Source organism: Oncorhynchus masou, chromosome 3, assembly GCF_036934945.1.
Source record: "Oncorhynchus masou masou isolate Uvic2021 chromosome 3, UVic_Omas_1.1, whole genome shotgun sequence".
NCBI classification, from domain to species: domain Eukaryota; kingdom Metazoa; phylum Chordata; class Actinopteri; order Salmoniformes; family Salmonidae; genus Oncorhynchus; species Oncorhynchus masou.
Genome location: NC_088214.1, coordinates 25,814,653 through 25,831,309, shown reverse-complemented (window position 1 = coordinate 25,831,309; position 16,657 = coordinate 25,814,653). Strand labels below are relative to the sequence as shown.

Genomic DNA, 16,657 nt, shown 5'->3' with positions numbered 1-16,657 from the left:
AGGCTGCTGAGGGGAGCATGCCTCATAGTAATGGCTGAAATGGAGTTAATGAAATGGTATCAACCACATCTTTGATACCTATCCATTGACGCCATTCCAACCATTACTATGAGCCGTCCTCCTCTCAGCAGCCTCCACTGTTTGAGCAGCACCTACTATATTACCTCACACTGCACCTCCAATTTACTGAACCTTCTTATAGCCAAGACAATGGCAACAATGGAGATGAAACAAGATATATGCAAAACAAAAGTTCTACTTCATAATTATCAGCTAGCTATATGTGAATCATAATCTAGCTAGCTAAAATGACCTAAAGCTAAGGTTATGCAAGGTAGATGTACATTTTTTGTAGGTAGCTAGCTAACCAGCTAGTTAGCCCTGTTGACTTACTACGGACTTACCCATTCACAGAACCTTCTTCCAGCCAGGAAAATGTCAATAAAGACTAAACATGATATACAGTACACAAAGCAAACATTTTACTTCATAACTATCAGTTAGCTACAATATGACAATTAAAATATAGCTAACCAGATAGTTCAACAGGCAAAAATGACCTAAAACTAATGTTATGCAAGTTAGCCATGTCAAATCTTTGTGGGTAGCTAGCTAAGAATTATTCATGGTCATCTGGCTAGCAAACAGTAGGAGCTAGCCAGTTAGCCCTATAGACTTACTATGATTTGGACTCATACTCTGACCCTGCTGTACTCCAATTTGCGTGCATGCATTTCGAGAAACACCCAATGTTTGGCCCTTAGCTTAGTGACTAATTGTGCTGTCAGTCTCTAAAGAGCAGTCTTTGCTCCTCTATAATTATTTTATATGAATCGATAATTCATATAAAATTGCTTTGTTCAAGGGTAAAAGGATATTTGAATACTGTGGAAACCTACAATGCCAACAAGAGATCACGTTTGTGTTTTCACTTTCCCCTGTCCTGGCAAACCATATTGTCCTTATAGCACACCAACCAACACAACCAATTTCAGAGGAAACATTTCCCGAGTTGGTCCAAGTACAATAAAAACCCTAACCTGCTTAGTTGAATTCATTTTTTTGCAAGCGGAGAAATGCTGAGCTGTAAGGTACTTGTACACTTGTTTGGAAATGTGAAAATAAATAACATTTGTCAGTTTAACTTGTTATAGTTGTTGGCAGTGCACAGACGGACGGTCTCGATTCACAGGCACCACATGAATAAATCTGGAATAACATGATTAAATAGTTATCCAGCTGAAAAACTATGGCTACATTCCACTCTCAAATGACACCATATTTCCTATAAGGAATTGGGTGCAATTTGGGATCTGCCTGCACACTCAGGTGAGCTTTTCAACTGAGAACAAGAACAGGTCTTTGTAAATCAAAACACTATTACTGAGCTCAACGTAGATCTTACACACAGAGAATTACCCTGAATATGGAATGTCCTGCCAGCTAGTCTTTTTCCTCAAGAGACAAAAGCTATTGAACAGAGAGAAACTAGATGAAAAGTAACTCCAGGCTGGGAGCAGTGTCAAACTATCCTGTCCTCTCTATTTGAATATTTAGAGACAGGGAAAGTAAATGTAAGGTTTTATCCAGAACAGGGATAGAGTATTAAAATGTCATGATGTGGAAAGCGAACGTTGAGTTGGGAACACAGGAGTTCTTCTCAGCCTACCGTTCTCTCCCCCGCTTTCTCATTTGCATAACAATAAACATTCCTGGCAGCTCGGTTCCCCGTGACCTGCGCCATGTTTGAAAACACAATTCTTGAAAACAAAAAGCAAGTGTGAAAATCTAACGAAGAGAATCACAATTCTGTGTCTAAAGCCATATACGGCAGTGACTGGATCACTTGGCGATGGATATGTGAATTGCTACTTCAAGAAACAGCGCATTGTATCCATTGTCATTCCAAAATACTCTGGGCAATCAATCACGCTCAACTTCTTTAGTGTTTTGCATTGAGGAAAAATAAAATGTCAGATTGGCCAACAACACAAATATACCCCACCCACATGGAACACCCCTAACCGCTCAGTCATACCAAACCCCTTCTCACTCACACTGGGTGTTCAAGCGGGCTGACTGTAGTTGAAAGTCGGTGAATATAGTCAGGGGAAGGGCATCTGCGACAGCCGAAAGTGAGACACTGTAGTGGTTTTCTAACAGCAAGGCTCAGATCAACATATACTACATGATCAAAAGTATGTGAACACCTGCTCGTTTAACATCTCATTCCAAAATCATGGGCATTAATATAGAGTCGGTCCCCCCTTTGCAGCCATAACAGCCTCCACTCTTCTGGGAAGGTTTTCCAATAGATGTTGGAACATTGCAGTGGGGACTTCCTTCCATTCAGCCACAAGAAAATCAGTAAGGTTGGGCACTCATGTTGGGCGATTAGGCCTGGCTTGCAGTCGGTGTTCCAATTCATCCCAAAAGGTGTTCAAGTTCTTACACACTGATCTCGACAAACTATTTCTGTCTGGACCTCGTTTTGTGCACGGGGACATTGTCATGCTGAAACAGGAAAAGACCTTCCCCAAACTGTTGCCACAAAGTTGGAAACACAGAATTTTCTAGAATGTCACTGCATGCTGTAGCGTTAAGATTTCCCACCAAACTTTACAGTTGGCATTATGCATTGGGGCGGGTAGCGTTCTCCTGGCATCCGCCAAACTCAGATCCGTCCTTCAAGATGGTGAAGCGTGATTCATCACATTTCCACTGGTCCAGAGTCCAATAGCGGCGAGCATTACACTACTCCAGCCGACTCTTGGCATTGTGATCTTAGGCTTGTGTGCGAGTGCTTGGCGGTCCTGTTCTGTGAGCTTGTGTGGCCTACCACTTCGCTGCTGAGCGGTTATTGCTCCTAGACGTTTCCACTTCACAATAACAACACTTACAGTTGACCGGGGCAGATTAGCAGGGCAGAAATATGACAAACTGAAAGGTTGTATCCTATGACGTTGCCACGTTAAAAGTCTCTGAGCTCTTCAGTAAGGCCATTCTACTGCCAATGTTTGTCTACGAAGATTGCATGGCTGTGTGCTCGATTTTATACACCTGTCAGCAACGGTGTGGCTGAAATAGCCGAATCCACAAATTTCAAGGGGTGTCCACATATACACACACACACTGTAGTGTATATCTAGCAACAATGACAAGAAGCTGCCACGTGGGGAATGTAGGTGGCTCGTTTCTGCTAGTTTCATCTGGTTCTTGATACCATGTCTTGTTTTGACTGATGTCACATCTATGGTAATATGGCTCACATTCGTTGGCTAGCGAACCAAAAACTAACAATGTATTTGAGAGACAAGTGCTCATTGTGCAAATGTATTTATGTTTTCAATAAACATTAGATTAAATATTGTCTACATGTTGTCAACACTAAGCCAACCGAGACAGTTTTGCCCTATAGTTGAGCATGCGTCTGTTTTGTTGCTAAACAACAAACCAGTCTATAGCCTGCCATGAAATTGATAAGCACTACAGAGTAATCAAAACCTAGTCATGAACACACCCAACAGAAAACAAGGCTACAAGTGTTTCTGCCAACAGCTGGACCCAAGAATATAATTCTGTCAGATAGTGGGATAAGCTTTTTATGTGGTCTGTCTGCATATGCCTAGTGCCTGTGCAGAATCCGAAGGCTTTACCCAGTCATATAGAATATCCATCTAGCCTATGGCTCTTGCTTAACCGCTTGCCTGTCACCAAGGACATTGAACACTTACATAATGAATGTAGAGGTTAGCAGCACTCACAAATATAGTGCAGTGGCTATTTCTTATTTTTAGGCCTATTTCATAACAGCAGTGTCAAGGATAGAACAGCCCAGACAATTCACAAAAAAAAGTTGGCTGAAATATTCTAGCTTTGTGGACAGCTAACAAAGCCTTTGTGACCAAAATATGTGTCCTTGAGGCTGATGTTACGAAATAAAATATAAGAAATTCTAGAAATTTGTGCTGGCCCGACCATCTTTATTCAAAATGTGGAGCAGAAGCATTCACTAACAAAGCCTTTGTTGATGAGAAATATTGGTTGACAAAGTAGCTAAACGATGGTTGTGTCAATTGATGTGAAATCTTGTGTCTTTCATCTGAAAAAACACAAGAAAAGGATTGACACCCACCATCTCATAGTTTTATTATTTTGTAGACATTTACTGCATTGATTACTAGGAAAATAAGCATTGCGCTGCACCTGCCACAAAACCTGCTAAATTGTGTACACGACCAATAAAATTGTATTAGATCTCAGATTGTACTGAAATAATTTCTGCAAGAAACATAAGATTAGCATTCTTGCAACATTATTTTGTTGAAATATAATTTCTCACTGGTAGATTAAGCTAAATGATTGCACCTAAACTGGCCATTTTAAATTAGAATGTCTAACAATAGATATGTTTCCATCCAGTTGACGACAGATTGATGTGAATATTCTAAAATCCGTATAAAGAAAATTTTACTGACACAAAAAGATCTCACCATGTAGAATCTGTCTGCATTATCAAAAATTCCTGTTTCCATCACAGCTGTTGTTTTATTTAAAATACAGTATGATGTGGACGGAAACGTGTTTAATCAAATCAAACTTTGTCACATGCGCCAATACAACAAATTTGGACTTAACCGAGAAATGCTTACTTACAAGCCCTTTACCAATAGTGCAGTTCAAGAAGAGTTAATAAAATATTTACCAAATAAAGCAAAATAATATAAAACACAATAACGAGGCTATACACAGGGGGTACCGGTACAGAGTTAGTGTGCGGGGGTACAGGTTAGAGGTAAGTTGTAAAAGTAGGTAGGGGTGAAGTGACTATGTATAGATAATAAAACAGCGAGTAGCAGCAGGGGGGTGTCAATGTAATAGTCCGGTGGCCATTTGATTAGTTGTTCAGCAGTCTTATGGCTTGGGGGTAGAAGCTGTTAAGGAGCCTTTTGGTCTTAGACTTGGCGCTCCGGTACCGCTTGCCGTGCGGGGGACTGGACTTTTATGGGCTTTCCTCTGACATCGCCTATTATATAGGTCCTGGATTGCTGGAAGCTTGGCCCCAGTTATGTACTGGGCCATATGTAGTACCCTCTGTAGTGCCTTACGGTAAGATGCAGAGCAGTTGCCATACCAGGCAGTGATGCAACTGGTCAGGATGCTCTTGATGGTGCGGCAGGAGAACTTTGAGGATTTGGGGACCCATGCCAAATCTTGTGTCTCCTGAGGGGGAAAAAGTTTTGTTGTGCCCTCTTCACAACTGTCTTGATGTGTTTGGACCATGATAGATCATTGGTGATGTGGACACCAAGGAACTTGAAACTCTCAACCAGCTCACTACAGCTCCGTTGATGTTAATGGGGGCCTGTTCGGACCGCCTTTTGCTGTAGTCCACGATCAGTTTCTTTGTCTTGCTCACATTGAGGGAGAGGTTGTTGTCCTGGCACCACACTGCCAGTTCTCTGACCTCCACCTTATGGGCGGCCTCGTCGTTGTTGGTGATCAGGCCTACCACCGTTGTGTCGTCAGCAAACTTAAGGATGGTGTTTGAGTTGTATGTGGTCGTGGGTGAACAGGGAGTACAGAAGGTAACTAAGAACACACCCCTGAGGGGGCCCCGTGTTGAGTAATGAGTAAGACATGAGGATCCAAAGTAATGGTCAAAAGCCACCCACCCCAATTCCAACAAGTATACAGAATCAGTTTGCGTGCTAATATAAGTACCATTGACTTTTGGGCTGTTCTCACCCCCCTACACAATATTAAAAAATAATAATAAACTTGGTCAACCAAGAGTGGTCTATTTTTTTCGACCAATTGATTGGTAAGCGCAGCAATTAAAAATGACACAAATTACTGAAGAGGGAGTCAGATATTTATTTTTATTTAATTAGGCAAGCCAGTTAACTTCTTTGGGGTATCCCCCCCCTTCTCAATTTCCGCCTAAAGACATACCCTAATCTAACTGCCTGTAGCTCAGGCACAGAGGCAAGGATATGCATATTCTTGGTATCATTTGAAAGGAAACACTCAATTTTGTGGAAATGTGAATTGAATATAGGAGAATACAACACAATAGATCGGGTAGAAAAAAAATACAAGGAAATAAACATACCTTTTCTGTTTTTTATTGTTGCTGCGTCATCTTTCAAATGACCAAGAACAGCCAAACATAGATAGTATGCTGTGGATGATTTGAATGAAGGACATAAGATGGCAACAATAGCTGAGCAAAGTTTTAGACAGATAACTTCAAAAATGAGCAAGCTACATGACATTGAGCATGAAGTCACCCAGGTGTCCCACACAAATGTACCCAAGTGGCTGAATTGGTACAGTGATACATTTTGAAGGAAAGATCTATATACAAAATACATAAATGCTATTCTAACACCCCCCCCCAAAATATATATATATATATATATATATATGAAAAAAAATAAAAATAAATAAAAAAATAAACAAACAAATAACAAGGGTAACTATTTACACATTTTCTATTTACAATATTGTGAAGACCCACAGTCCTCTACACAATATTGTGCTACTGGTGCCATGGCCCATAGCAGTCTCTTTCTGCTGTAAAGAGGCTTACTGAACAGGTGGTGCAGGTGATGGGGCATTTCCTGTGACAAAGGGCACAACTACGTCTCCCTACTGTGCCCTTTTTGCTCTGAGGCACATTCATGCCTGCAGAGATGAATCCGGGCAGGTGAACACCACTGGTTGTAGCAGAAGGTGCTGCAGTGGACTTGCTGTAGCTAGCAAGCTCCTGGATGAGCATCTCCCTGAAGGCTAGCTGTGATAATGGGGGGCTGTCCACAGCTCTTGGCCATTTACTTCTGGATGATGAAGGAATTCACCACAGCAATGTCAATGAAATGATAGAAAAATGTTTTGTACCATTTCATGGTCTTGTGAAGAACATTGTATCAGCACATCTGACAGGTCCACACCTCCCATGCTCTTGTTGTAGTCCTTCACAGCAGCTGGAATGGGGAGATTTTTTGTGGTCCATGCCCCGGCACCGTCCTTCACACGCCTGATGACGTGATCTCCACCGTGTCTATATATTGACAAATCCACGGTTTCCATTTTTTACCAAACAATTGGTCGAAAAAAATAGACCACTCTTGGTCGACCAAGAGGGGGGAAACAGCCCAAAAGGCAATGGTATTTATATTAGCATGCAAACAGAACTGATTCTGTAGACTTGTGGATACTGGAGCACATGACCACCTCTCTGGTATCCATCCACTTCACAAACAGTAGGCCATCTTCATGGATCCATCGTATGGTACCCCGCTCAGCCCGCTTAGGCATGTCGTTCACCTTGGTCTTTGGAAATCCCACCCTGTTGGTACGAATGGTGCACAAGCCCACACCTCCCACTTCCTCAGCTCTGTAAACAGGGTAGGGCTTGTGTAGAAGTTGTCCATAAACAGTTTGTAGCCCTTCCTCAGCAGTTGAAAATCTAATAACTCCATAACGGAATCATAACTCAGTCCATAACCGGTAGCAAAACTGTTTTTCCCCTCATAAACAAAAAAAATTGCAAGTGTAGGCACACACAGAATCAGCCAAAACAAACAGCTTGTAACCCCATTTGTTTGGTTTGTTACGCATGTATTGTTTGAGGCTGATTCTGGCCTTTGAGGCCACCATCCTCTCATCGATGGACAGGTTCTGGGCGGGCTGAAAATACTGTAAGTCTTGCAGGCATCATCGATGCTGGGGTAGAGAGGTTTTATTTTACAGAGCCTATCAAACCTTGGTGTGCCTCTCTTCTTGTCATTCTCCCCATCAACTTCTGGGTCACTGATGTGAAGTGCCCGTGAGACAGTCAGAAACCTTTTACAAGACATGACAGTCATGGGGAAAGGCAGTTGATAGAGAGCTGTTTTCCAGTAGTCCCTTAGAGTTTTCAACTTCACCAGTCCCATGTAAATGACCATTGAAAAGTAGCAGAAAAGGTCTGACAGAAATGGTCTTCCATGCCTCTTTCTTTCCTGCCTGCTTCTTAGTCCCATACTTATTGGTGTTCGCCACCAGAAAATCAACAACTGATGTGTTGAAAAACAGTTGAAAAAGTTGAAGGGGGCTGTACTTTGCATTCATGTCTAGTTGAGGTTCTGGCTGCCTTTTGAGTCTAAAAACTGGTGGATTTGGTTCCACATCATCTTCTAACACAGAGTGCCAACAACCCTCTGTCTGCAGGTTTCTCTCTTCCCCACCTCCTCTTCTTTGTCACTGACTTCACATCTCCAGATGGCCAGGTAGGTGTGGAGCCGTAGACAGCGGGGGTCCGGCTGGATGAACCAGCTTCAGAGGGAGATTGACACCTAGACATTGGAGGCTCATAATCAGAATCACTGCCACTGTGAAAGATTACAAAAATCAGTAACAATACTTTCACGTATGAGCCCTGTATCAACAAGTAAAATAAACAGATTATGTTCCCTGTACTCATATATATACACACAAACACTATGGTGAAGTGCTGTTCCATTCCATATTTATGTAAAATAAATGTAAAACAAATATATATCACACACACACAGTATTGTCAATGTGTACTTTACACATTTCATTACAGATTATATTTTTATATATTGCAAATAAAATAAAACAAAAAAAATCTCAAATGAATAATATTTCATATTAATTTCAAACAATGACATTAGCTTTAGAACTTACCAATCCAGCATGGCATCTTCACCGTGCAGAAACATTTCTTCCGCCTGGGAGTCGAAACTAGCAAAACTAGCTTCGCTGAAAGATTCCTCTATCTGAAGAAACTCTGTCTCGCTATCTCGACCAATTTCCTCTATAATTTGGGTTAAATCTGTATACCTAGACTTTGTTTTAGCTTTTCATGATTTATTCACCATAATTTAAATATATAAACTTGTTGAAAATGCTATTGAACATGTACTGCTATGCATAACACTCGTGGCTCCGTCAAGTAGGATTTGCAATGGCGAATGAACCTCTTTTACACCAGAGTTTACGACCAAGGCTGGTCTTCGAACGTATAACCATTACATATTGCCGTTTACCTTAGCTCATTGGCGATCTTCCAAGCTAGATTTCAAGATGATCAGTGGTCATTGGGCCAAAATACAGTCAATCAACGATAGACTGGTCCTACCATTGGTGCGCAATGAGGTCATTGATTGGTGTCTTCAAATCGGTTTGTTTCGACCAATACATCCTGGGAAAAGAACCATCATGTATTGGTGTGTTAGTAACAACCAGAGGACTGGATAAATGACTGGATAAACATTTGTTTAGTGTGTGTAATTACCACGAACCCTTCGTCCAAAGTTGAATGAGACAGAAATAAAGACGCAACCGGTTTACAAATGTTTCGTGTTAGGCTATAAAAAATGATTTTATCAAACAAAACAAACATTCACTGTGTAGTCAGGACACTTGGCATTGCCACCAGAGGAAGATCTTTAATGGTAAGCGATGTATTTTATTGTTATTTGTGACTTTCATGACGCTAATGCTTGGTTGGAAAATGCTAGTAATACTTGTGTGTGTGTGTGTGTGTGGGGCGCCGTCCTCAGAAAATCGCATGTTTGCTTTTGCAGTAAATCTTTTTGAAATCTGACACAGCAGCTGGATTAATAAGACGTTCATCTTTTAAATTATGTAAGATACATGTATTTACAATTATGTTTAATACAACGAATGGTGTATTTAAAATGTTAGCTCTCTGCAGTTTCACCGGATGTGGGGCCCTAAGAAATCAGAAAAATGCTCACCCAGAGGCAGCGCTTCTAAAAGCAGAGGACTTTAACGCAGGGAAACTTAAATCTGTTTTACCTCATTTCTGCCAGCATGTATAATGTGCAACCGGGGGACCGGGGTGGGGGGGGGGTGGACCACCTTTACTCCACACACAGAGACAGCTACAAAGCTCTACCTCGTCCTCCATTTGGCAAATCTGACCATAACAAATCTGATTCCTGCTTATGGGGCGGCAGGTGGCCTAGTGGTTAGAGCGTTGGACTAGTAACCAAGAGGTTGTAAGATCAAATTCCCGAGCTGACAAGGTAAATATCTGTTGTTCTGCCCCTGAACAAGGCAGTTGTTCCTAGGCCATCATTGAAAATAAGAATTTGTTCTTAACTGACTTGCATAGTTAAATAAAAGGTAAATTACAAGCAAAAACTAAAGCAGGAAGTACCAGTGATTCGCTCAATAAGGAAGTGGTCGGAGGACACAGATGCTAAGCTAAAGGACTGTTTTGCTAGCACAGACTGCAATATGTTCTGGGGTTGTTCTAAGTAAGTACTCCTCAATGATTCATAAATAAGTGCATTGATGACGTCGTCCCCACAGTGACCGTACGTACATAACCCAACCAGAAGCCATGGATTACAGGCAACATCCGCACTGAGCTAAAGGGTAGAGCTTCCGGTTTCAAGGAGCGGGACTCTAACCCGGACACTTATAAGAAATCCTGCTATTCCCTCCAACGAACCTTCAAACAGTCAAAGCGTCAATACAGGCCTAAGATTGAATCGTACTACACTGGCTCAGATGTGGCATGGCTGTCGGGTCGGTATTTGCATACTGCCCCGATAGATCCACAGATGATGCAATCTCTATTGCACTCCACACTGCCCTTTCCCACCTGGACAAAAGGAACACCTACACGAGAATGCTATTTATTGACTACAGCTCAGCATTCAACACCATAGTGCCCTCAAAACTTATCACTAAGCTAAGGATCCTGGGACTAAACACCTCCCTCTGTAACTGGATCCTGGACCTGGACTTCGACGGGCCGCCCCCGGGTGGTATGGGTAGGTAACAACACATATGCCACGCTGATCCTCAACACAGGAGCCCCTCAGGTGTGCGTGCGCTGTCCCCTCCTCTACTCCCTGTTCACCCATGACTGCATGGCCAAGTACGACTCCAACACAATCATTAAGTTTGCTGACGGCACAACAGTGGTAGGCCTGATCCCTGACAATGATGAGACTGACCTCCTCCCTATAGGCTGAGACCTGGCAGTGAGGTGCCAGGATAACAACCTCTCCCTCAATGTGATCAAGACAAAAGAGATGATTGTGGACTACAAAAAAAGGAGGGCCGAGCACAACCCCATTCTCATTGACAGGGCTGTAGTGGAGTAGGTTGAAAGCTTCAAGTTCCTTGGTGTCCACATCACCAACAAACTATCATGGTCCAAACACACCAAGACAGTTGTGAAGAGGGCATGATAACACCTATTCCCCCTTCAAAGACTGAAAAGATTTGGCACGGGTCCTCACATGCTCAAAAGGTTCTACAGCTGCAGAGAGCATCCTGACTGGTTGCATCACCGCCTGGTATGGCAACTGCTCGGCCTCTGACCGAAAGGCACTACAGCGGGTAGTGTGTACGGCCCAGTACACCAAGCTTCCTGCCATCCAGGACCTCTATACCGGTCGGTGTCATAGGAAGGCCCAAGAAATTGCCAAGGACTCCAGTCACCCTAGTCATAGATTGTTCTCTCTACTACCGCACGGCAAGCGGTACCGGAGCACCTAGTTTAGGTCAAAAAGGCTTCTTAACAGATTCAACCCCCAAGCCATAAGACTCTTGAACAGTTATTCAAATGACTACCCTGACTATTTGCATTGTCCCCACACCCCATTTTTACACTGCTGCTACTCTGTTTATTATCCATGCATAGTCACTTTACCTCTACCTACATGTACATATTACCTCGCCTAACCGGTGCCCCCACACTGACTCTGTACCGGTACCCCCTGTATATTAGCCTCGCTACTATTAATTTATTGTTGCTCCTTAATTATTTGTTATATTTCTATTTTTCTTAACTGCATTGTTGGTTAAGAGCTTGTAAGTAAGCATTTCACTGTAAGGTCCACACCTGCGGTATTTGGCACATGTGACATCAAATTTATTCTAAAGTGGATTAAATATTAGGTCTGGGCCAATTGAGGAAAGTCTCTGAATTAGTATATGAATCCTATAATTTAAAAATGGCCAATTTGTGTGGAATCAATTACCTTAATTTATCAGAGAAGAAATTATATTTCAACCAAATTTAGCAGGAATGCTAATCTTGTCTCTTTCTAACTACAGATACAATCTGGGAAAGACCCATCTTCAATTGGTTCACAGAACTCCATCCCTCTGTGCACATTGTGGAATGGCTCTGAGGAGGGTTTATTCCCTAGGGTAGACTAAAGGTTTGTAAGTCACATTATGGAAATTACATACAGACCTATTCACATCTCAGCCCAGTACACTGATAGGCATGGACCAGATGAGATCTAACCATGCAAAATAACATTACTCATTTATGAACCTATGACATATTACAGCGGAAAACGAGATCATGTTTCTGATCATGTCCCTGCTTTTCTCTCCTCTAGTCATCCATTACAAGACACCCTACACAGGGACGCTTGTGCTGGAGCATTTGTGCTCTCTGTACATTGAGGGTGTGTGGATGAGCCGTTCTCAGCTCTGCCCATCACCATTCCTCATGCAGATGGGATGCTTTGTTTCCAAGAGCCTACTCAGTAAATTGGATCGCGATTAAGAGTAAACACGTTATGGCTTCGTTAACTATAACCTTCTCATCTCTAGACTACATCTCCTATCCATTCGTTATAAAAAATAAACTCCCTGCACAATTTTATGATCGGAAATCGTGATAATGACTATACTGTGACAAGGTAATTTTGCTATAGCAAAGCTTCAATGGAGTAGCTGAAAAATATATACATTGATGCCTTGGGCAACTACTCGTGGGTTACAATGTCAACGTAGGCTACATGCGCCTCCAGTATCCATGGATGCATCAGCAGGCACGTAGAGTATGTTTGGTAGGCTAAGTCATCATTCCTTGTTAGTCAATTATCAGAAAGCCCACAAATCGTATGCTTTGAATCTGGTAAACGGGTCATTCGGTAGTCAGTTATTTGCAACAGTGTATCTAACGTTAAATAGCCTGAAGGGGCTTAGCCTAGGCTACATAGATATTCCTACGTGAGTCCTTATCAATAATCGACTATTTAGACATTTTAGATGATAATGTGCTCTTTGGACTAACGTCTTCAGATAACTTATTTTGTTGTATTCGACAAGTGCTATGACGAGCTTTTTAGATCTCTAGAGACACTACACATCCTCAGCAACGAAGCGGGTGCATTGTATGATCCAATGTCGCCACCCTATCACGCTTCCATGATAACTATCTGGACATTGTATCACATTGTATCAAGTATAAAACTGTCACGTTTTCAACAGCTCTTATGTGCCGATCCTATTCATTCGGTTCGCTTTGCTCGTCCTATGACTCAAACAACTATGTTGACAAAAAAATATACAGGACACATCGACTTCACCAAGTACAGAAAGAGCAATTGTCGAGTCTCTCTTTTGCTAGACAACATATCAGCCACTTCAACACAACGGGATATAAATGTCTGGCCATAGCACTTCCGAGTCCTAAATTATAGGCAAGTGAGGCAATTTTCGTGCAAGTGACTTTTTGTTCGTTCTCTCACCCGCCTTGTCATTTGCTTGACAATAAACATTCCTGGCAGCTCGGTTCCCCATGACCTGCGCCATGTTTGAAAACACAATTTTTTAAAACAAAAACCAAGTGTGAAAATCTAACTTGAATCATAATTCTGTGTCTAATGCCATATACGGCAGTGTCTGCATCACTTACCGATTGATATGTGAATTCCTGCTCCAAGAAACATGACCAAAAATATGAAATAACAGCGTATTGTATCCATTGTCATAACAAATTACTCTGGGCAATTTCTCACCAACTTCTGTATTCTTTGCTTGGAGGAAAAAAATGGTCTGATTGCCAACAACGCGACAATACCCCGCCCACATGGAACTCCCCCAACCGCCCTTAACCCCTCTCTCATACCCAACCCCTTCTCACACTGGGCGTGTTCAAGAATGCAGACGGTAGTCGAAAATCAGTGAATGAAGTCAGGGGAGGTGCATCTGCGACAGCCGAAAGTCGGACACTGTAGTGGTTTCCCAACAGCAAGGCTCAGATTAACATGGCAGCGTCAACATACGCTACATGACCAAAAGTATGTGGACACCTGCTCATCTAACACATCATTCCAAAATCATGGGCATTAATATGGAGTTGGTCCCCCCTTTGCTGCTATAATATCCTACACTATTCTGGGAAGGCTTTCCACTAGAATGTTCCACTGGAACAGTGTTGTGGGGATTTGCCTCCATTCAGCCACGAGCATTAGTGAAGTTGGGCACTGATGTTGGGCGATTAGGCCTGGCTCGCAGTCGGTGTTCCAATTCATCCCAAAGGTGTTCGATGGAGTTGAGGTCAGGGCTCTATGCAGGCAGTCAAGTTCTTCCACACCGATCTCGACTAAACCATTTCTGTATGGATCTTGATGTGTGTACAGGCACCACTTCTAAATAAATCATCTGGAAATAACATGATGAAATATTTATCCAGCTGACAAAATATGGCTGCATCCCACTCCTAAATGAAACCCTATTTCCTATATAGTTCAAGTCCTTTGACCAGGGCTCATACGGCTCAGGCAGTACATCTGCCTGCACTCCCAGGTGAGCAATTCAGCTGAGAACAAGAATAAGGTATTTGTAAATCAAAACACTATTACTGAGCTCAATGTAGAGAGAGAATAAAACCTGAATACAGAATGTCCTGACAGTTTGCCTTCTTCCTCAAGAGACAAAAGCTTTTGAACAGAGAGAAACTAGAGTACAGAACGATGAAAAGTAACACCAAGCAGGGAGCAGTCAAATTATTCTGTCCTTCACTCTATTTTAATATTTAGAGACAAGGAAAGTTATTCTCAGCCCACCATTGAAGTGAAGGGGGAGGGGGAGAAGGCCAGATACATTACATGACCAAAGGTATGTGGACACCAGCTTGTCGTGTTCAATGGGGTTCTGGTCAGGGCTCTTTGCAGGCCAGTCAAGTTATTCCTCACCGATCTTGACAAACCATTTATTTTTGGAGCTCGCATTGTGCACGGGGGCATTGTAATGCTGAAACAGGAAAGGGCCTTCCCCAAACTGTTGCCACAAAGTTGGAAGCACAGAATAATCTAGAATGTCATTGTATGCTGTAGTGTTAAGATTTCCCTTAAATGGAACTAAGGGTTTTAGCCCAAACCATGAAAAACAGCCCCAGACAATTATTCCTCCTCCACCAAACTTTACAGCTGGCACTATGCCTTGGGACAGGTAACGTTATCCTGGCTTTCGCCAAACCCAGATTTGTCCGTTGGACTGCCAGATGGTGAAGCGTGATTCATGACTCCAGAGAACACATTTCCACAGCTCCAGAGTCCAATGGCGGCGAGCTTTACTCCCCTCCAGCCAACACTTGGCATTGCACACAGCTCTAAAGAAATTAGACAACCCGACTTGTTGGAATTCATTGAGAAAGTCACTGAGCTGAGAAAGTCACTACTGCCAATGTTTGTCTATGGTGTGTGCTCGATTTTATACACCTGTAAGCAACGAGTGTGGCTGAAATAGCTGAATCCACTAGTTCAAATGGGTGTCCAAATACTTTTGTATATAGTGTATTGTTTGTAAAAGTTTCTGTATAAACATCTAAATAAACTTTTCTATACCCCATATCACAAAATGAAAACATAATATGTGCAAAACAATTGCTTTTATACCTACTTCTTCATGGTATCCAATTGTTATCAATTACTATCTTGTCGCTACAACATGGCCTCCGAAACACAGCCCAACCAAGCCGCACTGACTGCGCTAGGCCAATTGTGCGTCGCCCCACGGACCTACCGGTCGCGGCCGGCTGCGACAGAGCCTGGAGAACCCAGAGTCTCTGGTGGCGCAGCTGGCGCTGCGATGCAGTGCCCTAGACCCCTGCGCCACCCCAGAGACCCAATATGTGCACAATTAATTGGTTAGAAAGAGGTCTCAAATATCATTTTCTATTCTATCCCGATCATGTTTCGGTCCCATCTATGTTCATGTTCGAGTGGGTCAAACAAAAACACCCTAATGATTGGCTGACAAATATTGCCTCCAACAATGCAAGTGAGGGCTGCATTCATGGTGCAGTTAGTGAGAATTGAGAGGAAGAGGTGAAGCGAGAGGGATAACTGGGCCCAAAATCTGTCTTCTCCAGCAGGTGGCGATTTTTCATATTTTTTTTATGGAGTTCAATGAGAGAGAGTGTCTAATTTGGTTAATGGGGAATTTCAATTTGGAGGAATCTGGGCATGTTTTCATCATGTCTGAGGCGTGCTTACGTTAGTGAGATGTGTTTCACATATAATTGCCCAGAAGTAAGGAAGTTCTGGGCTTCGCGCGCTGAATGATACACCCTATGACGGCTTCTAGTCTATTGATATGGGGGTGTGATCTGAAAATAAATGTAGTCCTGCTTTGTGGCATTGCGCAAAGCCTGAGACAACCAAGTGTGCATAGTTCAAATCACATTTTATTGGTCACATACACATATTTTTGCAGATGCTAGTCTGGGTGTAGCAAAATTAATGACTAATTAGTGACCTTAAGTCATCAATCAAGAACAAGGGAGGAGTGAAAACCCGCAGCCACACTGCCCTCCGTAGAATGAGTTTGACACCTGTGCTCTATGTGATATTGA

At 42.5% G+C, this 16,657-nt stretch overlaps 1 protein-coding gene across 1 annotated transcript in view; it reads right to left on the bottom strand.

Annotated features, from left to right (window-relative positions):
- Positions 1 to 13,831, bottom strand: part of LOC135513461 (TGF-beta receptor type-1-like) — a 45,284-nt gene extending 31,453 nt beyond the window's left edge. Inside the window, exon 1 of the mRNA XM_064936343.1 lies at positions 13,715 to 13,831. Within this exon, the coding sequence (XP_064792415.1) occupies positions 13,715 to 13,790 (76 nt within the window). The 5' untranslated portion in view covers positions 13,791 to 13,831. The remainder of the gene's footprint in view (positions 1 to 13,714) is intronic.
- Between the last annotated feature and the right edge of the window lie 2,826 nt (positions 13,832 to 16,657).